Consider the following 27,889-nt stretch of genomic DNA (forward strand, 5'->3'; position numbering starts at 1 on the left):
AGCTTGTTGTATACGTATACGCATGTATGCATATAATTTATGGATTTGAATATTTTTGCTATTTGTGGCCATCATTTTTTGGCATCCGATTCCACAAATGAACTTAAGAAATTTAAGCGTATAAGTTTAGAAAACGTCATCAAAATCTAATGGCGTAAGATTGGGACGATTGTTTTTGTTTGTACGCACTGCAAGCTCGAGCTGAGGAAATCTGGCTGAACCGATCGGACAGCGGACATGGCCCATAAATAGTCCCACTTGAAAATTCTCGTCTTATATTCGAAACGGTCGGCAGAGAGATTCTTGAACCTGAAAGAGCGGATTTGGCAAATAGTTTTTGACGTTTGTAAACTCCCCTGGACATGCGACGACAGAAAGAGAGAGATCGAGAGAGAGAGAGAGGGAGAGAGTTCCGGCGTTGGAATTCCTGTAACAATATGGCCGGGGATTCATCTCTGGGGCGTCCGAGACTCCAGTTCTCCGGCCAGTTTGCTTGCCGCCCCTGCTCATGAGCTCCTTGGCTGGCCAGGCTCGGCGGCTCAAACGTCGGAGCCCCTCCTCATCATCCCCCCCGGCAATGGAACGACCCCCGATTGCTCCCGAGCTCTCTCTTCTCTCGAGGCTTCGTAGCCTCCGATGGTCGACGATCTTCGTCGCCATTGTCAATGTCGTGGTCGCCTCCATCGCCTCGTTCATCGGAGTCAAGATCGCTGCACGGTGCGGCTTCAACGTGGCTCTCCCGTTCCTTGTGGTGTTGTTGTTAGCTGCTGCCCGCATGGCTTCGATGGTCGGAACCGGCATTGCTCAAAAGGCGACGGCCATCACGATCCTTAGTCATCAGCTGGATGATGCAGCCGCCGAGGCGGTAGTCCGCCAGGATAGACGTGTATGGACCTTATGGTTATGAATTGCCCTCTCTTCTTTCAAGGACTAGTGTGCCGATGTTATTTCGAATATCGTTTTGCATTGTGACAATTGACCTGATTTTGGTAGGCGGTGTTGCAATTCTTCTGGAGAGAAATTTTTTAACTGAGTTGACCTTTGATCTCCATTGATCGATGATGTGTGTGCGCGTGTAGATAATTGCTCTTTTTCTGATTGCTGAACATTCATGTTTTGATTGTGAGGCTAATCCTGCCAAACTGCCTGGTTTTGTTCTCTTCATGGTATGGTTGTCTTAATCGCGTGAGGATTCATTCCTGATTTATGTTTTCTTTCTTCCTGAATGACCACATGTTGGACTGCTTTGGGCTAATGATTTTTCTCTATAGGAATTCCTGCCCAGACTAGGCCTATATATCACATATTACCGAAAAAAATGGGGTCGCCGAGAGGAAGTTGGCACCTTCTAGAGGTGCGCCAATGTTCCAAAGGTTTACTAGGAAGACGCCTTTTTAATTGCTGCCTATCTGATCTTTAGGGTGCACTGTAATTCTCTCAATAGGCAAGTTCTCCGTAGTTTTACACCCTAGGGGGATTCTTTGTTTCATACAATCCCTTAGTTTGTTGGCTGTAACTGTTAGGCTGTTACTTCCATGCCTTTGCTCACTCTGAAGATGAACTTGGTCTGAACTCCTAAGTTGTCAATGCCCTTCTTTTTGGGTTTCTTTCTAGCTTGAGAGATACAAGTTTATGGCCTCATAATGGGAAAAAAAATATGTGCAAATGGATGTCAAATTTTGTGAGTCATTGCTTTTTTGTTATGAGCATGAACCAATGTATACGGGTCTTGTTGTTTCCATGTTTACTGCTATGGATATTGACCCTACAATTGTTAAGTTTCTTTATATGGGATTTCTTGTACCATGATTTGGTTGTAACGGTGGAAAACAATAAGAAATAATTTTGGAGCATGCTGAGAAGAGAAGGTGCTAGAGCCTAGACCATCATCGCATATATCAGCGATATTTTGAACATATTGCAATGCTATCGAAAAAGCAGGCTGATACATTTTTATCGGGTATCACAGTATTTTCCAAATATTGTCAGAGATCAATGTGTCGAAAATATCATAATATTTTTTCTCATTTTTAGATTTTTTTTTGTATGTATTATAAGTGTATGTTTCCATGTTCCTTTTTGTTTTATAATTTTGAAACCTAAGTTTCATTAACATCTTTGTAATAAAATTAGTAAAAAAAACTCATTTCACAAAATTTCTTTTCTTTAGTGTATATTTTTATTTTAAAAAATTTATGAGATTTTATCAGGAAAAACAGTTTTGCAAAAGGTAGTTCTAAAAACCTTGCTAGTAAATAACTGATTCACTGTACAATGATATCTGTCACAATGATCTAGCCGATACTGCTTTCTGATGCATATCTACTACCACTTTTAGAATTACTGTAATAATCACCTTCACCTTTTAGTTATTTTCATCCACCACTATGGTACCACCTTGACATGAGTTCTCTGTTCAGCTCTTGTTCTTGTCCTTAACCATGGAGATGTATGCTAAAATCGAACTTCAGGTCTAGTTCTCTACTGAATATGTCTTTCAAGGACATTGCCATGAGTTCTGCAAAGCATTTATAGCCAAGTTTGCTGCAGCTCATCTCACTCAATCAGATGGACTTCGTCTCCTATGTCTGAATATGGGATCCTTTTGACATAGAGATCCACGTGAATTTTACTAGGGGCCTCAAAGCATTCCTCTCTGGACTTGCAAAAAGCCTTTCATACATCCATCTAGGCATGGCAGGAAATGGATTTGATTTTACAAAAAAAATCCTTCAAGTTCCTTGCAGTCAGTACTTCCATGAAGATTTGAACCGAATATACTAGAACAGTTATTAGCCATGAGATTCAGACCACATAAGCTAGAACAGTAATCTCATATTCTCTTTTACAAGGAGAACCTCTTATTGTGTCTCTGTGCACAGTTGGCAATATTGCTTTTGACAATTTCTCAAAGTCCCCCTTGTCTCTTTGCATAGTTACACATACTGCTTTTGACAGTTCCCATTTCCCAATATGGTATCTTTTGGTGCTTTTTATCTCCAAATGAGGCTTCAGGAAAATCTTGAGAAAGAATTAAAAGGTAAGAGAATAATTACAAGGAAGCTTTATATTCCAAAAGAAGAATAGAGCACATGATGATCATGATAACACAACTATGCATTCATCTCAGATTCTCAAGGCTTCATCCTTCTGTATATGTACATATATAAACTGAAATTTGTACCTAGGATTGTTGGGTTAGACTTCTTTTCATATCCTGAGTGAAGGGCAAGAGGATGAACACTTGCCACTCTTACATAAAATTTGGTGCTATATCACTTTTTCTGAAGTTCACCAAATATCTGTAACCAATTTAGGTTATTCTTCCTATTCTTAGGAATATATGGATGAGGTGATGCAGAAATCATGTGATATCTCAAATATATGTTTCATGCAAATGGTGGACCTACTGTCATAAAGCAAACCTTTGACGTCTAATTCACACACCTGCATGCATATTTTTCAATTGCAATATTCTGTCCATAATTCATCTGCATATGACCCTTAGTGACATGGGCAATAATTTATGCAATGCTGATTTGGTAAGTGTGTACTTTTCCTGTAATACTTTCTAAGTAACTGCATTCTCTTTATGACATTGTTCTCATTTGAGCTTTTCAAAATAGGTCCCACCTGATTAGCTTTTATGCAAATACATCCTTCACTTTTCTTTAACCAGAACAAATCTGTGGTTGAAGCTAGATACTTTCAAAGTAATTGTCAAAGTCGGCCAAAAAAAGACAAACCTAATATTTACTAAAAGATGATTTTAGACACAAATAAAAAGGTAGGGTTGATCTTGGAAGGTTAACTTTCCAAAAATGTTTGAGAAACTTTTCACAAGACTAACTACACAAATGGGGCTGCCATTAAAATGCCTAAGAGTTGATATCAAGCATGTCTGTGTGTATCTGCAGATTATATGAGGATCTGAAATGAGGCAATCCCAAAATTTTCAGCTTAAAAAATCTATTTTACAAATAAATAAGATCAATGCTATATCAGTTCCAATAATTTTTGTGCTTGAAGATTGCACTAGCGCAGTCATGAAAAACAGTTACAGATATGACAAACTCATGTGTTCTTTACCATTATGTAGTTAAGGGGTAAAAGTATTTTTACTTGTCCTTCTCCTAGGTCAGCCTCTCATATTGGCTTTGGCCGGTGGTGAGTGGAAAGGTAGATTTGTCCAAATGTTAAAAAATAACAGGATGTTTTTGAAATTTAAAGAAGGATAACAAACTTGGCAAAAAAATATAAGGTGAGGACTATAATAAAAAAAGTTCCTTGTTTTCTCTTAAAAGCTGTTTCTTTTGGTGCATGTTCCGAATGTGATACAGCTGAAATAGCCAATTCATTTTGTTTGAGCAGTTGAAGTACAAACGCTGGCTATGGTGGACTCGTTTTGGGATGCTGATCACCCTATTGCAATTTTTTGGTGCTAGCTACTTGGTGTTTATCATCATGAAAGAATTTTCTCTGGGACAAAAAAATAGATGCTCTGGAGGTAACCGTATACCTCTCTTCATTGACATTCTTTAGATCTCAAACTCCTTGGTGTTCTTGTTAGCCCCCTGCTCCAGATGCGGTTATATCTGAACTTTGCTTCCTCAGTCCAGAAAAGTCAATGGTAATTAAATGATTAAAATACCAAAAATCACAAGTCAACATTAAATGATTTCAAATATTACTCTCCTTATGATAACAAGTGTCTATCTAATTTACAACTGCACGACTTACCAAATCCATTTACATAACAATGTGCATATAAAATTAGCTAATATTTACAATGAAACTTGTTCTTGACGAAGGTCAGGCATCTTGCCTAAATATTCAACTGCAAGTTGGTCTAATGATGTAATGAAGTTTTAACTCTTTTAAGTTTGGGTCTAAGCCCTGTGATACAATTGTAAACTTCGTCCCATCATTGGTTTAGTTCTGCAATTTATTCTTTCTTTGTCTTCTCCCTTGGTTGAAGATTGGAGATTTTTAATTGGATGTTGCATTTATGAGCTACAACTTTTTATAGTGTGAATCTCTCTAAGGAATTCCCAAGCTCCGTAAGCATGATTTGGTTTAGCAAGTTGAGCAGAAATAGATATGTCAGCATTATGGAGGAGCCAGGATATAGCTTGTTGTGATGAGTCTTCTGTTCCATTTTTTCTCATGCTCATTTACAAGTTACAACTTTATCTTTCTCATTTCCCACCAGCTTTTGTTTTTTCCTTCAACAGTTTTGAACTTTTGGTAAGATTTATTTTAGTTTCTTTTTTTAAAACAGTCAACAAATACCCTAGGTCCCCTTTTTGTATCTGTTTTTCTTTAATAGAGACCCATGTAACATACTTATATGAGGTAAGTTTAAGAATTAGGAACGAGAGGTGTTCCTTATCTTCCATGTAGAACAATTAAAGAGGAGAAACAGAGTAAAGAATATCACCTAGATATTATAAATCTTGACTTCAAAACCATGAAAATAATGGATAAACTTTTGATACTGCAGTCAGAAGTAAAACACAGGACATAATGGAAAAATTGTATTAAACCACAGCAAAATGATTCAAAGAAACATATCTTACAGAGAGGAATACATGGGCTTCAGATAGCCAAAGAATATACCAATATAGCTGCTGGAGTGTCCAACGACTAGAAAACTAGCTATTGGAGCCTCCAACAGCTATAAGCTGCAGCATTTTTGCTGCAACAAAAACATAATAAAAAAAGAAAATCAAAATTACATGAATCAACTGAAGTCTAAAAAACAGCTGCCCAGGAGCAACACACAGCTCTGGTAGTCTGCTGAGATCTGGTTTGGTTCTCAACTTCCACTAAACTCTTTCCAACTTTTGTCCTCAAGATGAATCAAACATTGGCTTGGCAACTCAAAAGAAAATGGCTAGAAAAAAGGAAATCCTTTTTCCAGCTTCTATACCAGAGAAAGAGTTCAGCACCACATGACATGATAGTATTGAAAGACATGCACACCTGGAACCTAATTGCTCCTTGGCTTATCATAGCATTATGTTCTGCTAATCCTTGCAAAGCTAGCTATTGTGCTGCCTTCAGAAGGCATTTGGACCTGGTCTTTCCTCTCTAGACATTCTTATTTGGGTGTTGCTTTTGCCTTTTGGCCTTTCTTTCATAGATGACACTCATGTAATACTATTACATGTCTCTTAAGGTGTGAGGCACCTAAATTGTTTGTCTAAATTCCATTACAAGAGCCTCTATAGTGCAAACAAGTTTGCAAGCAACAAGCAAAGTAGTAGAACAATAATTTTTGGTTTTTTATGCCACATTTAATTGAAAGCATCACATGCAAGCACATACAGTGAGCATCATCCACACTCCAATAATAGGATGATAGGAACTTCTCTAAAGCAAATGTCACTTGAAAAAAGGACCTAAAGCCCTTGCAGAGGGGTTAAGTGGGCTACGTCAAGTCAATCATGTCCTCCTAACTTATCAAGGTTTATGATTCGTTTTTTAGATATAAGATGGCCTATAAATGCTGTTTTGTCTAGCCAATTTGATATTTACTGAATGTGGAAGACAGTTTTGTTCTTTCTAAACCTAGATGTGCTGAGCTTAAGTATTTCTCATTTTCCTCCCTCTTTTGTGAGTAAACTAATCAAAGAAATAGTTGAAAACTGTTTATTAATCTATAGACTATAAGGCAGCTGGAGCATTAGTTAGCACAACTAGAGTTATGAAATTTTCATAATATCAGTAGTGAGTTTTAGATGCTTAGGTATATCAGCTTCCTTAATCTTCAATTGATGATACCTGAATCTCAACTCCACTTTTGAAATGAAGCTAACACCTTTGGGTTGGTCATATAAGTTATCAACTTATCTGAAAGTGCTAACGGGTATATGTGGCATATAATGACCTTATTTAACTGTTTGTAATGCACATATAGTTTGAGAGTGCCATTCTTCTTCATTACAACTTACAAATGACATGGGAGCACCCCCAGAGGTAATAAGCTTCATGAACAGAACCTTTCTTCACTGATTATTACCTCCCTCTCTCTCTCTCTCTCTATATATATATATATATATATGTATATATATGTATGTACAGTGTGAAATGAATAAAACCAGTCTCATTTTATGCCTGGTTTCTCAACTCCCTTCCCCTCCCTGGGATCCACCAATCTTAGGGTGGACCAGATGGTTGTGGAAGGGAGTAAAAGAAAGGACGAAGGAGATAGAAAAGTGGGTGAGACAGAGAAAGGAGGGTCGGAAAAACTAATTGTAGAAAAGGACTACTTGAACCCATTCCTATATATATGGATATTTATTCAGCCTTTTGAAGTTGATATATATATATATACCATTTCAGTGCAGGGTGCAGATGAAAATAGGAGGACAAAGTTCCTAATCGTTATCTTGCTTATCCTCGTGTGGCTTCTGGTTTCTATACAATTTTGTATAGGGTCAGATGTATTAAGATGGAGATCATTCTATGCTACTCATGATAGTGCATGGAGGGCTCATTATAGTGAGGTATTTGATCATGGAATTCGAGAAGCTTTATGCTGTCTGGGACGCATAAAATACTTGTAGGTATATGTCTGCTTTCTTCCTGGTTCCTATTGTTCTTATCTTGTTCAATGATGCTTCCATCTGTCTGCAGAAGCGTGTTGGAGGAGGATGAGGTATATTCTGTGGCAAGATTGTTGGGTGATCTTTTCGCATATCGTGCTGCAGGCACGGGGCATTTAGAACTTTTGGCAGGTTTTTCTTCCTTGTACCTTTCTTTTCTTAAAAATGTTCATATATAATGTGAATGCTGATGAAGCTTCTGGGCAGTTAAAGAGTTAATCATGTCTTAAATGTGGGAAAGGACTTTTTATCCGGCTTTTGTTGGTGTGCTTATAGGATTTTATTGTGTGAAAAATTAAACTTAAAAAATCATCCGTCTTAAGTCAATTTTCACATCCTGCTGAATCTAGTGTTGGCATTAAAGGATTTGGTTAAAAGAAGATCGCTTTTGTAGTGCCACTTTCATTGAACAACACTTGAAAGTTGAAACATGTAAATAATTTTGGAGTCAACACTGTCACCTAACAATTGGGGTTAAGAACGACCTTGGAAAGTGTATGGCATAGTGTGCATTGGTCAGACCAATAGTTAGATGTAAAATAAGACCAACTGTAAATTAAATTTAATCTTGAAAAATGAAAAATCAGAAAAATAGGAAAAATAAAGAAAAAATATCTTTCTTATGAAGAATAAAAAAAACATGTCCTTTATAAGCATAACAAATTATTGAACTAACAACCATCAGTTTCACATCCATGATAGCATGCATCAATTTAAATTTGAAATGAACATTGAACAAATAAACTTGCTAAGTACAGACTGTGCATGTCAAATTATCAATTGTCATCTTCTCTTCAAATTCTATGTCATCTCTGTATTCATCATTTTTCATCTTCCTCTTAGAATATAGCAGCAATTCTTCTTTAACCCATGCATCCAGTACATTGAAATGCTCCATGCTTTTTATTTTTTCTTGTTTATGTTTTCTTCAGCTGCCTAAATAAGTAAAAAAAAACACGTCATAAAACAAGTATATATTAATGATGAACTTAGAAAACAAGTATATATTAGTCTATTGCCTCTGTCTCACTCACATCTCACATATTCTATTGAACTTAAACAAGGTTATTCAACCTATTCCTCTTCTTGGTGTGGATTTGTTGAAAGAAACTCCAATCCCTTTTTCATCCACTTGCATTGGATGTCTGGCTTTGATGATTTTTAATTGCAAAAGTTTTAGGCCTGGGTGGTCAATTTCAAATGTATTCTACTATATATTTGAACATAAATGAAACAATATGGAAAACGAAAAATACACAAAATAGGTATGAAAGTTGAATGACTAATCATTAAATTTTATTACAAAGTACTTAGATTCATCGTTGACCGGTTCTGGACAAACACATTTCTTCCCATGTCATCTTGTGCATTGTCACATATTTTCATGTTACAATGAATGTCATATTGCATATTGGACTTGGGTACGAATGTCTCAATGCGGTTCAATAGCCCTTATTTCTCTGCTCATTTTGCATGTGACTTAGTATCTCACTGCAGGATTAGGATATAGTTGGATACTGCATGAAGGATATGATTAAGTGCCCAGTCTACCTCTCGTCTGTAATCTCCCTGATATGCTTACAGTATTTCTTTTCTCCCTTGAAGTGCTCTCTCATTGTCTCTTTTGTCTATGGATTTAAAAAGTAGGTACCCTGTATTAGGCTTATCATTGAAATCATCTAATCTTAGAACTTTAATCTCGGGAATGCTGATATTCAATAGCTTTGCACATGAATGTGGAGTTGCAGCAAATCTAATTTTTGCAGGATGAATAAACTCAGCTGCATGTGTATATTGCCTGATCAAAGTCAAAGCATCAACTATAGATACAGTTTGTGATTTCCTGACATTGCTGAACAATTTCTTTCATTTCATCCATCTCACTAAGATCTTCAAGCATTAGAGTATGCAATCAGTAGCATGTAGAGTCCAAAAAAGAAGTCCTAAAACTTTGATGTAACATTGTCTCTGTAGCTCTATAATTAGTTGCATTCTATGATGAACGGTATAACATTGTCAGGCCTCACTTTTTTTTACATCATCAAAAACACGATATAGTACATCAATAGTTCTTAGAGTATTTGTCAAACTAATAAACTTAAAAAGTACAATACTTTTAGGAAAATATATAAAAAAGTTTCTCCATTTTCTTACCCTCATCCATCCATCTACTATTACAGTGCACCCTATCTCATTTCATCCTTAATTAATTCGAAAATCTTCCCACTTCTTTCAGTCTAATAAAAAATTTTGCCTCTTAACTGATAATAAGAGGGCATATATGCTCATGAAGACAAATATTTTAAAGCCATCTTTTTTACTGCATTACTTGCCTGTTCTATCAAGTGTTTGGGAGACATTCGGTGTTAATATTTGGATAAGAACATGGGGCAATATGGGATGAAAGTTTTCAATGGTCACAAATACATTCTTAACCTGCCATTGGATGCTCTGCTAGAAAACTTGTCACTGCTACTCCTTTTTTTTTCCGACTAGAGCTTCCTCCTGCTTTTATCACCTTTTTCCCCTTTGCTGAGAAGTAGTCCTTCTGATCTTCCACTAACATCTGTAGATAGCAAATGGGAAGTTCACAATCTCTATCATTCTGAGTTTCTCAGTGAATGACCATACCTCATTTTTGCATCCTTCATCATTTTCCAATTTTGCTGCTTTTAAACTTTTATTCATTTGTTGGCACTGGATCTTATAGCTCTGGCTGATCCCTAGGGATGCATTGGGTGACATTCTCATGTCTGCCTCTTAGATGTTGCTTATATTGAGAGATCCTTGCAACAATGTGCAATCAATTTTTTACAAAAACTACACATTGTTTTCAGCTAATTGTCAACTCGGAAGTCTTGAACAAGGGTGCACCATTGCCATGCAGGGTTGTATGAATCTCTTTCTCCAAAATACTATAAAGCTACAATAGAAAGGCAAAATTATGTACTTCTCATGGTGGAAAGCATCTCCCTCTTTCTCCAATGCAAGGACAATCTCCTACATACACAGCTTTAGATCAAAGTTTTCCTGTTCAAAATGGCAAAAGCACTATCACAGATAGCCCTTAGAACTGAATGTCACTAAGGTGTGGAGGTCTTAAAACCCAAAATGAGAAAAAGTGGGTTTGGATCGTCTTTAATTTCTTCAGAGGCCATATCTTATACAACCCTTGTCGCACTGCATCCCATGATACAGCACTGTATATTGGATCATAAGGTCCGATGCTGGTATGTTTTATCTCCCGAACTCATAACTTAGGGGGGTCAATGAGAACATAAACCCAATCATTACTTTACATTTCATAAGATATGGTATGATGCATACAATACCCCTTACAACTATCTGTCTTTTCACATGCACACATTGTGCGGTTACATGAACATACTCCTGAAGCCTGCTACAAAAAATGCTATGCCACTGCATACCAGGATTTTGTTTAGAATATTTGCTCTCTACCTGGAAGCTTACATTGACACCTTCGGTGATCCAAAGGAATAACTAAGCAGACAGTGGATAAATCTGCTCTTAGTTGCAATGGTCCCTCATATACTGCAACATTGTGTGTAAGATTACTTAATTTCTTATGACCATACATCTCTGTTTTTCAGGCTTATTCATTTTATTTGTTCTCTTTAAGCTACGATCCAACAAATTTCCTGGTTCTTTGGCATATTTGTATTACTATTTTAAGGGGAAATTTTTTCTAGGACTTGCGCTGCTGCAAAGACGTGGGCGGGCTGCAGTTTCACATGACCAACTTATGGAGGCACCTGTTGATAGAATTCAGGAAGCTGCTGTATATCATCAGTTTGCTGAAGCTGCGTACACGGTTTTTCTCTGCAATAGTTAATTATGTTGTAAGTTTGATATGGATTTTATTTCTCACTTTGATGCTTGTGGATGTAGGGACCTCTTCTTGATTTTGGAAGAAACCCTGTTCTATTTCCTTGTGCATGGCTGTTCAGACAAGGGATTTTGGCTCCATGGGCCTGTCAAAGGTTGCTGTTTTATTCATTTAATTGCTGTGCCTGCCGGAAAAATATGTACTGTCTTATATTGTTTTGAAGGAGGACGCTGTTGTGCTGTTATATTACTTTGATTGACAATAATGTTTCTAGATGTATCTTTTATTAAAAAAAATTCCTTTGGGCATGTCAGTTACACTTTAATTATGAGTACAATTTTTTTTTTAACTTTTTCTGTTTGCTTAAATTTTTTCATGTTCACTTTTACATTCAAGACGACCATTGCTTGAAGGTGATAACTGGTGGCGTGGTCATGCAGCGGCATTTCTGAAATTTGTTGATCTTCCTCCAAGTGGTCTTCGCCGTGGCCGTGTTAGTCAGGTAAGATTACTGTTACTATAAATTTTTAACCTCCAGAGCATTCTTTTCCACTTCTTTTGGCGCATTGCCATTCTCTTATGGTGGAACAAATACTATATTTTGACAACTTTGGCATTTTTCAGTTCTGGGGTCATACCGATCAATCACCTAAAATAGACTTGTCAGAAATTTTGGGGGGGGGGGAGGGGGAGAGGAGGGAATTCTCCTTCTTGTAAAAAAATAATCAGAAGTGGCAGAAACAAACGTGGAAAATTTTTTTAAAACAGGAAAGTTAAACAAATAGTATGATTTGTGGGATTCATGACTTTCTTGGTGAATAGTTTCTTACATTTCACAATTTTTTCTGATGAAAACAGACAATCTTTAATATGAAATTGTAGTAAATTGGAAAACTACAGGTTCATCATTTATTGGGAAGACCATAAAAATTGCTTTGGAATTTGAAAGTTAAAAACTGATAAAACATTGTTCTATCTGCAGATCCTTGTGACATGGGATATGAGAAAATTCACTTTTACTTTTCTACTTTGTGAAACCTTTCATGACGCTTGGCTCTTCTAGTTCAAGCTGGAAGTGTCTTTCAGCTTCTGCTTGATGATTGGCACTCGAGTCCTGATTAATGGAAATGTGCTCTATGTTTAACATCGAAGAGCTTAATTGCAAACCGATCTGTCAAGTGCTGTGTGCTAAAATTAGAGTTATCGAACTGCACCTGAGGCAAGAGGTTACTCATCCTTCTAGCCTCATTTAATTTTTCCATTGAGATATGAGAAGCCATGTATATGCACTTCTACTCACTCAAAATTTGCTATATATGTGTTCATTCCAAAAAAAAAAAAAAAAAAAGACCGTGGAAGACATAAATGTAAACGTGCTTAACCTTGAGGGAGGCAGCAGAAAGATTTCAAAGAAATTTTGCTTATGTATCATTAGTTTTCCTTTCCTTTTCTCAGGTGAAACGTGAGGCAGCATACTTTGTTGTAGTTTTACATCATTTGAGGTCTGTGGTGATTGCTGTACGAGGAACTGAGACTCCGGAAGACCTTCTGACTGATGGCTTGTGCAGGGACTGTATACTTACAGATGAAGACTTGGATGGCCTGATCAAGTATATATCTCTCTCTCACCTAGTTTTTTGTGCACTCTTATATTCAGTTATCCGTTTTGACATCCTTGTGATAATGCAAGGAGATAGTCTTGAAGTTTAGCAGGCATACATTCTTATTTAAGCATTTCTGTCTTGTTGGGCGAGAACTCACATTACTACCTGTGCTCCGTGTCTCAGCATTAGTAGTTTTCACTTAAATGTCATAGTTTCCTTTTTCCCAAGATCTAAAAAATCTCTCTCTATCATTAGATATGGATACATGAATGAAATATTTAGGATCACACCGAGAGTAGGTGTATGTTGTGTAGGACCTATGTCTCTTTTCATTTGTCACTGCATTACCTTTCGTGAAATCTGGACAAGGCATGACAGGGATGCATTTTTTCAAACAAGGAGCATCATAGACCTTGGAAATAGGAAGAGAATTCATATATATATATATTTGCGAAGTAAAGCATGAAAATATCCTCTTAAGCAAAAATGCTGTATCAGCAATTCTAGTTCATTCATTAATCCAATCTGGCAACTTAATCATGTTGCAGTCTAACGAAAATCAATCCAATCTGGCAACATGGAATAAAAAACATTATGAGAATATGTGCAGAAGTAAACATAAAGGAAAAGCAGAGGATGATAAAAAAGCTAGGAACTAATGAACTTTTAGTACCTCTCACAAGAATGTAGAGAAATTAGTTTTCCAAAATACAAACTAAATTGTGTACAGTGTACACTGTACACTTTAAAGATATTAAAAAATAATTGAAAAACTTCAAATGTATGATGATACTATTGCAGTTATATCATGATGTTGTTGGGTATATACTACTTAGGAATGTTCTGAGATAACTGTCAATGCTTTCGAGGCATTTGCAAAAAGACATTGACGACTTGATGGGAAGATAACCAACAGGTACATCATATCATGCTCATTTTGGTTCTCTGAAATAACACATGATCATGTGGCTAATTTAGCTTGAAATTTTTATTTATTGCTGTGATAATATGTTAAATGTTTTCTGTTACATGACTAAGACCGTTCCTCATGACATCATAGACAACATGCATATGTTCATTGTTTGCTGTATGGTGTTGAATATTCCATCTTTTTCAACTATTTTTGACATTGAATGATGCTTTGCAGTAATGAACATCTAATAGTAGATGCCAGGAGACTTGTGCTTTCAACTTACCCCCACTATGGGCACTCTGGAATTGTTGAATCTGCACGAGAGCTGCACATGCAATTGGATGGAAAATCTGAAGAAAATGGTACACGAATGCTGCTGAATCATCTTGGATAACTTTTTCCATTTTAGTCTCCATTTTTCTGTTTTCATTGTTAGTGTTTTGTCAAGCAGCCATATTACATGGATGGTAAGAAATGCTTGTGCGGAATGAATGATAGTTACAAATATTATTTTCGGCAATTTTTTGGAATGTCTTGGGATTTTTTTCTTCAAGAAGTTCTCTTTAGGAAACCTTGGGAAATTTCAAAAGTGACTTAGAAAGTCTTAAAAATTACGTAAAAATAAAAAATAAGACATAACAATGAAACTTTTCCTTATTTTGAGGCACAGTCTCTTTGTTCTCCTTTCTTTCTTTCTTTCCTTTGATCCTTTCTCTTAGGCTTTCTTTCCTTTTCCTTTCTTTCTTTTCCTTTCTTTTTTTCCTTCATCTCTCTCTCTTTCTTTCCTTCCTTGCTTTTCTTTTTCCTTCTTTCTTTCTTCTTCTTCCTCTGTCATGATCAAGTGCTTGTTGCTGTTTCCTTAGTCTCTCATGCACACTGTTGCCTGTTGGGCTGCTGAAACTTGAATCTTATTTTTTTTCACTGTGGAAGAGATTTCCTTTTATTATTGGACTCCTAGTAGCTACCTTCCAACTTCCAAGCCCTTCCTCCCAATTGTCATGGAATCATTGTCACAGATATTATGATACTTCTGGAAATATCACAAAAATATCCTCACAGTGCAAGAAAAACAAAAAAAATGTCAAAATATCACGATGGTTTCAAGGTATTCCTAAAAACTATTTCTCATGATATTGTTACAAAATCGTTGCAATACTTACCATTTTTTGAAAAATCTTTTTTAATGATTTGAAGCCTTTATTGTCTCTTTTTCTCTCTTTTAACATTTAAATTATTTTAAATCTACACCAATCCTTTTTGTAAGAAAATTAGTAGAGAACTAACAATAACATAATTATTTCTTTTATTTTTAAAATTTTATAATTTTAAATTTCTGACATTTTTCTGATGTTTTCCTGAGAAAGACAACTTTCATAGCGAATATCTGCAAACGATCATGCCAATAAGAAAGATCTCAGATAGATGTTTTTTGACGATGATCTAACACAGTGGTGTTTTTGGATTTCAGATTTGCATTTTAAGAATCATATTGTAAAGTACTTGGTCCTTAGTGTAAAATAAATGTGAATTCCCTCTACAGCCCATGTCGTGCCTCAACAAATTCTCATGATTCAAAAGCCCTTTAATGAAATTATTTTCTTTTCCTGTCTTTACCATCAACAGATAACACCCCTTTCCTGAAGCCCTCTATCCTTTCCCTCCATCCCAGCAATGTATACCTGACATAAGATGGAATTAGTGTTCACTTTTATTTTTCCAGGTGAATGTCATAATTATTGATCTATAGCTTATACTTCCTTTAATTTGATGAATTTTTATATATCTTACAAATTTAATCTAATGGTGCTATAGCAATTCACGCAAGATCTGAGTCATGGAGTGCTGCCTTTTGGTCAGTAGGAAGAAACATGGTGAACTTCTTAGGAAGTGGTATATTGGATTGTGGAAAATATTACTCATTTTATATATATATATATAATTATATATATATATATATAATTATATGTATATATATATATATGTATATATAATTATATGTATATATATATATATAATGAGTAATATTTTATAATTTATATATATTGTTGCAAAAGATGGAGAAAAGAGAGGGAACACAAGAGAAGAGAACTAGAGGGAGAGAGAGAGAGTGAGAACAAACAAAACGTACTTTCATTGGTAACCCTAATCTCTTATTTGAAGAGAGGATAGGGGTCGGCTAGTGTCTTTACACAAGAGAGACACAAAAAGATATAAATGACTTAAGAAGACTCTAACTTTTAAATAATCAGAAAACTACCACACTTAAATATAAACTTCCTAATTTCAACACTCCCCCTCAAGCTGGAGCATAGATATCAATCATGCTCAGTTTGTTACAACATCTAGAGAAATCACCAATAGGAAGAGCCTTAGTAAACATATATGCCGCCTGATCTTCAGAAGCTACATGAATTGTAGACACAACACCTCCTTGTATAAGATCCCGAATATAATGACAATCGACCTCTATGTGCTTTGTTCTCTCATGAAATACTGGATTATTTGCAATGTAAGTGGCAGCTTTGTTATCACAGTACATTCTCATAGGAAGAGGAACTTCAATACTCATATTTGTTAGCATAGACTTAACCCAAGTCATCTCAGTAGCCGTTTGAGCCATTGCCCTATATTCAGATTCTGCAGTTGATCTCGAAACTACATTCTGTTTCTTGCTTCTCCATGATATTAGGTTGCCCCCAACAAAGATACAGAAGCTTGTGGTGGATTTTCTATCATCAATAAACCCTGCATAGTCAGCATCACTGTAAGCAACAATTTCTAGAGATTCACCTTTCTTGAAAAAAAGGCCCCTGCCCAGAGATGACTTTAAATATTTCAAAACCATCAATGCAGCATCCCAATGGATTTTTCTAGGTTTTTCCATAAACTGACTTAGTTTCCCAACAACAAAGCTAATATCTGGTCTAGTCACAGTGACATACAGAAGCTTGTCAATAAGAGACCTGTAAGATCGTGAATCTACTAGCTCTGATTGATCACCATGAAGATGAAGACGTGGATTCATCAGAAGATTAGCCGGCTTGGCTCCTAACATCCCTGTATCCTGCAGTAGGTCAAGTACATATTTCCTCTGAGACAACACTACACCTTTTTTGTTATGAGCAACCTCAATCCCAAGAAAATATCGCAAGTGACCAAGATCTTTCGTGACAAAGTGCTTCTGAAGGAAAGTCTTTGTGATTGAAATTTCTTGATCACAATCACCTGTCAGGATAATGTCATCAACATAAACTACCATAACAACTATATCTTTGGAGGTCTTCTTGATGAATAGAGAATGGTCCAAAGGAGATCTTTCAAATCCACTCTGTGAAACAACCTCAGATAATTTGTGAAACCACGCTCTAGGACTTTGTTTAAGTCCATAAATTGCCTTCTTCAAATGACACACTTTTCTACACTCCCCCTGTCGCTCGAACCCTGAGGGCCCGTTTGATGGCATGGAAGAATTTAACGTGGTAAATTTACCATGATAAATTTTTCTAGAAAAATTTATAGGATGAAATTTCTCCCTCTTCCAATTTGATGTCATGTTTGATGACAAGGTAGAATTTAACGTGGTAAAATTAACCATGTTTGATGCGCATGATAGAATTTAACGTGGTAAAATTAATCCAATATGCAAGTTTGAAACCTCAAAGCATAATCTTAATCAATTTTTTTGGCTTTTAGAATTTTATCTTGTTATGAAGGACACTTCGCTGATTGATTGAATCAAGCTGTAAGGACTTTGAGAGGCTCATTGCAAGCTTGCTTGGAGGCCAGCCAATTGAGGAGTAGATTTCTTCAGCTCCATTACCTCCTACCCTGGCTTTCCTAGATGCAACTTGAAGGCGAACTTGATGACATTTTACTACTTTCTGCTATTGTCTTTGAGGAAGTTTGGATGATTGCAAGAAAAGTTTGGATCTACATCTCTAAATTCAAGAGTTACAATTCTCTAAACAACGATCATTTGTGCTGTGCATGTTTTCATATACATGGCAAAATCTCATTGATGTTGATGAAAGATGTTGGTCATAGCCAGGAAGAACTTGTTTCCTTCATTGTAGTTAGAATTAGAAGAGGATAGTTATCAACCTAAAAAACGAACACCACAAACCAGAAAGTATACCTATTTCATCAGCAATGATCAATAACTGATGCATAAGTTTTCCAGTTTCAATGTCATTACATTCATGGGAAGAACTATCATCTACCTTATCTAGAGATGCAACAGGATTAGGCGTGAGACCGAGAGAGGAGAGGGGAGGAGGCGACGGAGAAGAGGCAATCAGATCTTGTTTGACACTGTCAGCCGATGGGCAACGGGCAATCGGCAACGGACAACAAGGGTTTTTTTGAGTGAGGCCTGCCGGCTCCCGCCTTCTGCTTTGAGGCTTGAAAGAGGAGAGGAAGGAGAGAGAGAGAGGAGAGAGACTCTGAGAGAGGAGAGGAATGAGAGACCGAGAGAGAAGAGGGGAAGAGGCGATGGAGGAGGGGGAAGAGACCAGGGGATGAGGCGACGGAGGAGGGGGAAGAGGCAGCGAGAGAGGAGAGGAACGAGAGACCGAGAGAGGAGAGGGGAGAGGGGAAGAGGCGATGGAGGAGGGGGAAGAGACCAGGGGAAGAGGCGACAGAGGAGGGGGAAGAGGCAGCGAGACAGGAAAGGAATGAGAGACCGAGAGAAGAGGGGAAGAGGCAGCGAGAGAGGAGAGGGGAAGACGCGACGGAGAGGAAAAAAACGAGCGGTAAAAAGTCCGAGCTGAGAGCTCCGACTTTTTTTCGGGTGAATTTTACCCTCCTCGTACACTTTTTTGCGGGTGAATTTTTACAGTGTTTGAAGCACCCACCACTCAACGGGGTAAATTTCCCCTAACCGTACGTTTTTCATCCGATGCACAGGATTTTTCCTGTGCATCAAACAGGCCCTGAGGGCTGCTGCATATATACAGTCTCTTGAAGATCACCATAGAGAAAGACATTCTTTACATCCAGCTGATACATAGGCCAATTAGAGTATACCGCAACAAAGATAATGAGCCGAATAGTACCTAACCTGGCCTCAGGGGAGAAAGTCTCAAAGAAGTCAACTCCATACGTCTGGGTATAACCCTTAGCCACTAATCGAGCCTTATATCTCTCTACAGACCCATCTGAATGGTACTTGACTGTAAAGACCCATTTAGAGCCAACAATATCACAATTTGAAGGAGGATCAACCAATTCCCAAGTACCACGCTGTAAGAAAGCATCCATCTCATCTTGCATGGCTTTTCGCCATTTACAGTCTAGTAGTGCTTGTTGATGACTAGTTGGAACAGTATGAACTGTCATAGCATGAAGAAACTGCTGTAAATTGTCATCAAGGTGGTCAGTGGAAACAAATTGTGAGATTGGATGCATAGTACACTGTCTCTTGCCTTTGCGTAGGGCTATAGGCAAGTCCTGAGAAGGATCAATGTCAGGTATACTTACTGTTAAAGATACAAAAAAAAGGGGTTTTCTGAAATATTAGGAAGTTAGGGAAGGTCTCTTTAAACGACCAATATGAGGATCTGATCACGCCTTCCACATAGGCGTGATCAGGTCCTCCTTCTCACGGCACGCCCAACCCCTATTCCCTCACTGTCTCCTTATTGGGTGATAAGAGGGAATAAGGAGTAGCGGTGACAAGGGAGAGAACGAAAGAAAAAAAAAGGAACGAACTCACTTGGCTGTTCGCCGGAAAGATTGTCGCCGGAGAAGATGGTGATCGCCGGAGAAGGTCACAGGAAAGTGCACTCTGCCGTCGACGCCCACACTGGCTCTGATACCATGTTACGAGAGAGAGAGAGAGGCAGCAAAAAGTTATCTTGCATTACGTGACCCTAATCTCTATTAAGAGATTAGGGTTAGGGAAAATTACAAGAGAAGTCCACTAAAAGTAACAAAACATTTAAAGAGACCTTCCCTAACTTCCTAATATTTCAGAAAACCCCTTTTTTTTGTATCTTTAACACTTACTTCAATGGAGCTCACATCCTGAGAAGATTCTGATGGTCGACCATGAGAGGGATCCTGCCGACGCGTGTATACCAATGGAGGGTCCTGGAACCACCTATTCATTGTCAGAGTAGGAGAGGGAAAAGACTGCAACGAGACTGGAGGGATAGGTAGAGGAATAAGACATGGCATCTCAGATGACACAGAAGTAGGACTGAGACTCGAAGAAAGTGACATCCACACTGATATACTCTTTGTGAGTTACCGGATCAAAACACTTGTACCCTTTTTGGTTTCGAGGATAGCCAATGAAAACACACTTAATGGCTTGAGCAACAAGTTTATCACGTTTGGGCCCAAGAATGTGAACAAAACAAGTACAACCAAATACTTTAGGTGCAACAGGAAATAATCTTCGATTGGGATAAACAAGTTTAATCGGTACTTCGTGGTCAATGGAGGATGATGGTAAACGATTTGTTAGGTAACAAGCCATGAGTATGGCATCACCCCATAAGTATGCAGGTACATGATTATGAAGCATTAGGGTACGAGCAACAGTTAGAAGTTGTCTATGTTTTCTTTCAGCAACTCCATTCTGTTGTGAGGTGTGGGGACATGTAAATTGGGAAGAGATACCATTTTCAACATAAAAGGTCATTAAGATAGAGGATTTGAACTCAAGAGCATTATCAGTGCGAATACACTTAACCAGAGAACCAAACTGAGTTTTTATTTCAATAATAAAGTTTTTGAGGATAGGTACTACTTCAGACCTTTCTTTCAAAAGAAATACCCAACTAACTCGAGAGTAATCATCAATAACAACCAGAAAATACCTAAACTTAGATCGGCTAGCAACCCTGCTAGGACCCCACACATCAACATGAAGAAGATCAAACAACCCTTGACTTGATGGACTAAGACTCGAAGGAAAACTACTACGAGTATGCTTGCCAAGTTGACAGGCCTCACATTGAAATGACTCTGGGACTGAAATGTGAGGTAGGATGGAATGAAGCTTGGACCCCGAAGGATGACCAAGTCTGAGATGCCACTGAAAGGGTGTAGAATCTGATGTAGAAGAGGTAGCAGCAAGGCCCATAGGGACTGACAGGATGTAGACGCCCCCTTTTTCATAGCCACCACCAATAGTCTTCCCAGTTTGTAAGTCCTGAAATGAGCATGCACCAGGGTTAAAATAATGCGACAGTGTAAATCAATAGTCAACTGTTTAACAGAGAGCAAATTGGAAGGAAACTCAGGAGCGTATAAGACATGTGGAATGGTCATAGACTGAGAAAGCTTCACATCTCCATAACCCAATATAGGTGACATTCTGCCATATGCAATTTTAACATGATGTGGCTGAGAGAATCTATGCAACACAGTGAACAAACCAGGTCTACTGCAGAAATGTCTCGATGCTCCCGAGTCAATAATCCAAGAGATACTTGAATAAGGCGTGGATGTACCCATAGAGAGAGCTCGATCAATCAAAACAGTGGAAGTTGAAGCCTGTGAGACTCTGTGTGCCAAAAACTGTTCATACTCAGATCTGTCAATGCTAACTGTGACTGTAGATCCAAAAAAGGAGGGATTCCTAGTTCCTTTATAATCATTCCCACCATCTGGTTTGCTAATCTCAGCCATATTAAACACAGCAGGGAGCACCAAAACAATTTTGCAGCAGTTTGAACACACAAAAGAACATCCAACTTATAATTAATCAGTCAGGTAAGGGGCTGATCAACAACACAGAACTCAACAATATCACTCGCAGTCGCAGCACCACTGTCACACGTCAAGGGGCTGATCAGCAAAGTAGAAATCAACAATATCACGCGCAGCACCACTGCCACATGCCACTAATGTCACAATGATGATTATGCCAACATCTTCTAACGACAGCCAACAAAAAAAAAACGTATTTTCAGACAACTTCAGACCTTCCAACGTGACCTCAAACTTCAACGACATAAGAAAACAGTGTTGTGCGTCATTCCACGACTTCTACAAAAACAATCAGACTTGCCTGCACGACATTGGTTTCCTCCACATGAATTCAAGAATGCATCGACTTAGGGTTTTAAGAAACCCTAACTTGAGCAAACAAATCTGCCCAAGATGTGAGCAGACTTGCTCACAGAAGTCTGCCCTAGAAAATCAGACGTGAGAGAGTAGGAAGGAAGTACCAATAGATTGTGTAGGTCCCCAAATGTTCATGTTACAGCCAACAATCTTGAGAGAGAAATGTCCTTAAGACATTAACCAATGTAGACTCCCTCACAGCTGTGCATATAAATTTCTATTGATGTCCACAACTTCAATGTATCCACGTCCAGAGATTGATATATATATATTTATCAGATCTGATATGATCCACATTTCAGGCTGATCTTGTCGTCTCCCACACAGCAACGACCAATGTGATCTGGCCTGAGTTTCTTCTTCAACAGCAGCAACTAAGAAGCTTCTGATACAACCCTTTTCAGTCTTCCACGTTCCAAATCAGAGAGAAAAAGAAAAACTGTTCCACAGCAACTCCCACCCGCAACTTCCACGTAGTTGCTTATGCTGCACTACATCCATGTTAGGGACCTAATCACACATACCTCTCACGTGTGATTAGGTTTCCCTTCCACACTGTCCACTATTTCTCGATCAGCAGAGAGAAGAGAGAAAGGAAGGGTAGAGAAAGAAAAGGAAAGAAATAGGAAGAGATAGAATAGGAGAAGAGATCGCCGGAAAATCACATCAGCCGTCACCGGATTGAGATAACCAGCTCTGATACCATGTTGCAAAAGATGGAGAAAAGAGAGGGAACACAAGAGAAGAGAACTAGAGGGAGAGAGAGAGAGCAAGAACAAACAAAACGTACTTTCATTGCTAACCCTAATCTCTTATTTGAAGAGAGAATAGGGGTCGGTTAGTGTCTTTACACAAGAGAGACACAAAAAGATATAAATGACTCAAGAAGACTCTAACTTTTAAGTAATCAGAAAACTACCACACTTAAATATAAACTTCCTAATTTCAACATATATATACACACAAACACACACACACACACACCGACACCCACATGTACAAGTGAAAGTTTTGAAAAATAAAAAGTACAATGCAATAAATTTGGGGTAAGTCCAAGCGATCCTGGCAGCTATGCTTTGGTTGCTTTTCTTGATTCTGTTTCCTTTTGTATTGCCGAAATAGCATTAAGTGCTACATTCCATTATTTATTATATTTTATTTGAGCAGATAATCTGATATAACCTTTTCTTTGTGTTCCACAAAATTTTCATGGTAGAGGGCCATGGATTTCTTTCTTCACTTATGGGGGCTGGAGGCGAGTGTCATGGATATCGTATCCGAATTGTTGGTCACTCTTTAGGAGGTGCAGTAGCCACCTTGCTTGGAATACGGGTAAGTGTTCATATGTCCACTGTTGTGTTGTATAGTTTTTTTTTTTTTTGCTTCTAATTTTACTACAGAGTACAGTCTTTCAATTTGCTTTGTTTAAGTCTTGCAATAATGTAAACTTTATATGTCTTCTATAGCAGATAAATTATTTTCTGATGAGCTGTTTGTAGTTCAGCTCATTCTTTGCCTCAGCCCAGTCATTACTTTGTTAACTTGGTCATTGCTGTACTATGACCTTACTATCAAGTATCAACAATGAAGTAGCTAGTTTACTTGTTTTCAAACTGATAGGTTACTTGAATTTGTCATGAATCTGTTCAAATGTGCTTTGGCTTATGAAAGTTTAGTTCCAAAATATAAGTTTGACCTTTACATGTCATGCCATTGCTGGATAGTAATTAGATAATTTAGATTATTATATATTTATATCATATGTCAGATAAATGTGATTACCTTACTATTGGGATGTAAGCGGAACGTAGCGTTGAATGTAATCCTAGAGACACTTCTGTGTGTCAATCGCCTTTGAGCATCCAAAGATCTATGACACACAGATACGCCAGTTCACATGCCACACCCATGGCAACACGATGCGAGCGTGCCTGTGGGTTTGGTACTGCTTGGGTATGGCAGTCCTCACAAAAGAAAAGGAAGAAGAAAAAGAAACAGGGGGTAGAAAAGAGGAGGAGGAGCAAGAGTTACCTGGCTGCAGCTGGAGAGGCAGGGCTGGACTGTAATATGTTTAGCCTCTCTATAATTTCCTTTTTGTTTCAAGCTTTTTTTCTTTTATTGTCATTTACAAAAAGATACTCGTTTTATAAAGTTTTCTTTCAATTTTATTTCAGCAAGAGACTTTTGTCAACCTTTTTACGCACACACACACATATTGCCATACGTGCACCAAAGTTTTCTTGAAACCAGCTGTATCTGCAGCCAGACCTTTTGTGACATAGCAAAGATCATATGTAGACTTAGGTTAATTCGACATAGAACTGTAAATTGAATACAAAAATGGAGAAATTATAGCTATAGTTTCATGCTTGGACTAATAAAAAATGAAGCATTTTTCCCTTTTCTCCATAGTAGTATGCATGGCCATTCTTGGTGCCACACACATTAATTCTTGGGGGTTGTAGCTAATTAACTGTGTAGATTGACCCTTTAGATTGTTCTTCCTATGGATGCACAACATGCTGCCACTTCTATTTTGCTAGTCCCATTTGAGATTCGGCTGCTGAATTTAACAAAATTCTTGGTTATAGCATTAATGTTTTTTCCTGGAACAAGCTTTTTCTGGTTCTTATATTTAATTCTGAAATTCTGTTCATAGAATCATTACTTTCTCCTAAAAATATAGAGTCAGATCTATAGTGTAATTGTTTCTGTACCCTGCCAAATCATCATGGAAGAGTTCTTATTGATTAAATTGATTTTAATGATGTGCTATTTTTGAAAATGTTGATAACCAGAGTAAAATAGGAATGACATCAAAGCATCTGATCAAATTTTATTGAAGCCTACAGATTTCGTCCATTTCCCTTTTTGCATATAGAAGGCTCTGAATGATATTCAAATATCGCTTTCTCATGAGTCATGATTGCTTTTTCATTCTGCAGCTATGTCGAAAATATCCAAATTTGCATGTCTATTCATATGGAACACTTCCTTGCGTTGATCCAGTAATTGCAGAAGCATGTTCACACTTCGTAACAAGGTTCTCTGTTGTTGTTATTTTTCTTGTCAGTTGGTTCAATTTTTTCATGTATGTGCACTGTATACTGCTATACAATGTTCTTACTCTTTAGCTAGTCTATCATTGGCTACATTACTAGTTCAATACGTGTTAACCAATTTTATGTTGTTATGCTTGACAACTTTTTCTCTGGATATTGCAGTATTATATACAATGATGAGTTCTCGGCACGACTTTCAATATGTTCAGTCCTCAGGTTACGTGCTGCAGCAATTGCAGCCCTTGCTCAGGATTCTTCTGCTAATTCAGCTATGATATGCAAGCTTGCCAGAAGGATTTTGCAAACAAATCAATCTCATGCAACGGGAGAGAAAGAAATTTTTTCTTCTCCTTTTACTGAGAATTTGCCTGCTGTGGATAGTAGCCAATCCTACAGAAGGCGGCACTATATTTATACAACCGAAGGTTCACTTTGTTGATGTGTTTTTTTGGCTTTGGCTAGGCATCATTCTTATTGTCCACTAGAGGCAGGAATGCAATTTTGCAAACTTGCAGTCAGTCAATTTCCTTTCACCAAGATTTGAGGATTTTGGATTGTTTTTTGTTTCTTTTCATGTCAGAGGCTTCTTCAAGCCACTTATCCATGAGAGAATTTCGACTAACATCGACTTAACTTGGTACAGGGAGTGAACGAGTCCAAGATATTCTCATCCAAGAAGCAAATGCCATTGTAGATGTCTCCACTTCAGAAAAATGTATAGACTTTTTTGATGAAAATATTTATGGAACCAATCATGATACACGACCTTATCCTGGGGCTGCAAATGATCTATTCCCTTCTGGAGATATTTTAATTCATATTTCTGATGGTGAATCATCAACTCAGCCTTCTAAACAGGAACCCCAGGAAGTGTTTCTCCCAGGCCTTATCATTCATATAATACCAGAAAGCAGGAAGACATTTTTAGCTCTCTGTAAAAGCTGGAAAGGTCATGGTGAAGATGGAAACTTTAGAGCTTACATAGCTAGCAGAGAGACTTTTAAGGATCTTGTGGTTTCACCCTACATGTTCCTTGACCATCTGCCGTGGAGGTAACTAGTCTTTGTTTCTTGTTCATATCCCTTTATTTATTGTATATGCTTGAAACTTTGTATTTGTTTTCTTTCATAAACACAAGAATTTCCCAATGGACTTCTCTTGGTTTGTCCATAAACTGACTCAACTTCCATATTGCTAAGGATATATCCAGATTGGTAACAGTTACATATAAAAGTTACTCAATCAACGACCGATATGACTTGTTGTCCACAGTCTCAGACTCATCACCATGCAGGTGTGACCGAGAATTCATAGGAATATTGGCCAGTTTGGTACCAAGCATACCTGTTTTCTGCAGCAAATCAAGTACATACTTTCTCTGCGAAAGGACAGTACCTTCTTTATTCCTGGTTACTTCAGTCTCCAAGAAGCATCTTAGAGGACCTAGGTCTTTGGTTACAAATGTTTCTATAAATATTTCTTTGTTTCTGCAATTTCTTGTTCATTGTCACCAGTTAATATGATGTCATCTACATAAGCTACCATTACCACAATACCTTTTGCACTCCTTTTTATGAACATGGAGTGGTCAGGGGGAGACCTCTGAAAACCGAATTCTGACATCACCCCAAATATCTTATGAAACCGCTTGTGGAGTTTGCTTCGAACCGACTACATTGCCAACAACCCAGTATTCTATGAGAGGACAAAACATATAAAGGTAGATTGTCATTATGTTCGTGATCTAGTACAATCATGACCTATATCGACTGTTCATGTGTCCTCAGAAATCCAAATTGCTGATGTGTTTACCAAGCCTCTTCCACTCGAAGATTTTACGAGATGTTGTAACAAGCTGAGCATGATTGAATTCCATGCTCTAGTTTGAGGGGAGTGTTGAAGAAAATAGATTATATATAGAGGTTTTTAGTAAATTAGCAGAAATTATGATGTCATTCTTTAGAAGATCTCTTTATTATTTTTGGTTCAGTTTAGGTACCCATTATGTAAATTTTCTGCCGCCGCTAGTCCCTCTTTAATATGGATTATGTAATGAGAATAGATCTCTCTCTCTCTCTCTCGCATTTAGTTCTCTTCAACCTCACTTGACATATTCCTTTTCCTAAATCGTTAGCATGTCTTGCAGTATGTCTATGCTTCAAACTGTCCCATCCATATGCTTTTGCTTCTGTTTTTATCTCGTTGAAAAATTTCCTTGTATTTCCCCCAGTATCTCATCTTCCCCTGTGCATTGTGATTTCAGGTGTCATTATGCACTGCAAAGGGTACTAGAAGAACGGGGAATTTGTGGTAAACTTGAGGACAACTTCCTATGTGAAGGTGTAACTGTCTAAGAGTGGCCTGATGATCAAATGAACCATGGTAGCAATTCTATTTTATTTTCATATTTGTGAGGGTCTCAATCAAATGGGCAGAGGCTTGATTTCAGAAAATGTATATTCTTGTATCCATCAACAATTCTATTCTATATTTGTAATCTCATTAAGATAGTCAATTCTATCTGTTGTATATGCAAATGCAGAATGATGCTATTTCCATTGGATGGAAGATGCATTTGATGTCATGCTGACATCTTATATGCTAGTCCAACTGTTTAACAGCTCGTTTATTATGGGTTCTGTAGATCAGTAGCAGACTAGCAGTATGTTATATTTGACCCTGATGAGAAACAAAATGTACAATTAACGAGACCTGCAAACACTATTGTATTGGTGACACACTCTCTGATCAATTATTAGTTATTTCTTTTCATCTCA

General features: G+C 37.6%; 1 protein-coding gene across 3 annotated transcripts; it reads left to right on the forward strand.

The window, feature by feature from the left end:
• Window positions 1-174: 174 nt before the first annotated feature.
• LOC116260359 (uncharacterized) lies at window positions 175-27,889 on the forward strand. 3 transcript variants are annotated; one of them, XM_031638651.2, is made up of 14 exons: window positions 175-886; window positions 4,372-4,507; window positions 7,348-7,567; window positions 7,642-7,738; window positions 11,321-11,442; window positions 11,520-11,611; window positions 11,871-11,959; window positions 12,913-13,067; window positions 14,209-14,336; window positions 23,267-23,382; window positions 24,996-25,093; window positions 25,275-25,537; window positions 25,756-26,164; window positions 27,376-27,889. In XM_031638651.2, exons 1-14 carry the CDS (start codon window positions 509-511, stop codon window positions 27,464-27,466), a joined length of 2,394 nt encoding a protein of 797 aa, XP_031494511.1. In that variant the 5' UTR covers window positions 175-508; the 3' UTR covers window positions 27,467-27,889. The 3 variants fall into 3 exon arrangements, with proteins under 3 accessions (XP_031494511.1, XP_031494510.1, XP_031494512.1); XM_031638650.2 differs by having other exon boundaries at window positions 176-886; window positions 7,642-7,742; window positions 11,854-11,959; XM_031638652.2 differs by lacking the exons at window positions 175-886; window positions 4,372-4,507 and having other exon boundaries at window positions 7,384-7,511; window positions 7,642-7,742; window positions 11,854-11,959.

Source organism: Nymphaea colorata, chromosome 9, assembly GCF_008831285.2.
Source record: "Nymphaea colorata isolate Beijing-Zhang1983 chromosome 9, ASM883128v2, whole genome shotgun sequence".
In the NCBI taxonomy this organism is placed as follows: domain Eukaryota; kingdom Viridiplantae; phylum Streptophyta; class Magnoliopsida; order Nymphaeales; family Nymphaeaceae; genus Nymphaea; species Nymphaea colorata.

Bases quoted from the DNA above. Each gene is read 5' to 3' on its own strand.
- LOC116260359 (XM_031638650.2), top strand. From the start codon at position 509: ATGAGCTCCTTGGCTGGCCAGGCTCGGCGGCTCAAACGTCGGAGCCCC. The intron at 7,743-11,320 runs GTTTTTCTTCCT...AATTTTTTCTAG, and splicing joins GCATTTAGAACTTTTGGCAG to GACTTGCGCTGCTGCAAAGA. The intron at 11,960-12,912 runs GTAAGATTACTG...TCCTTTTCTCAG, and splicing joins GCCGTGGCCGTGTTAGTCAG to GTGAAACGTGAGGCAGCATA.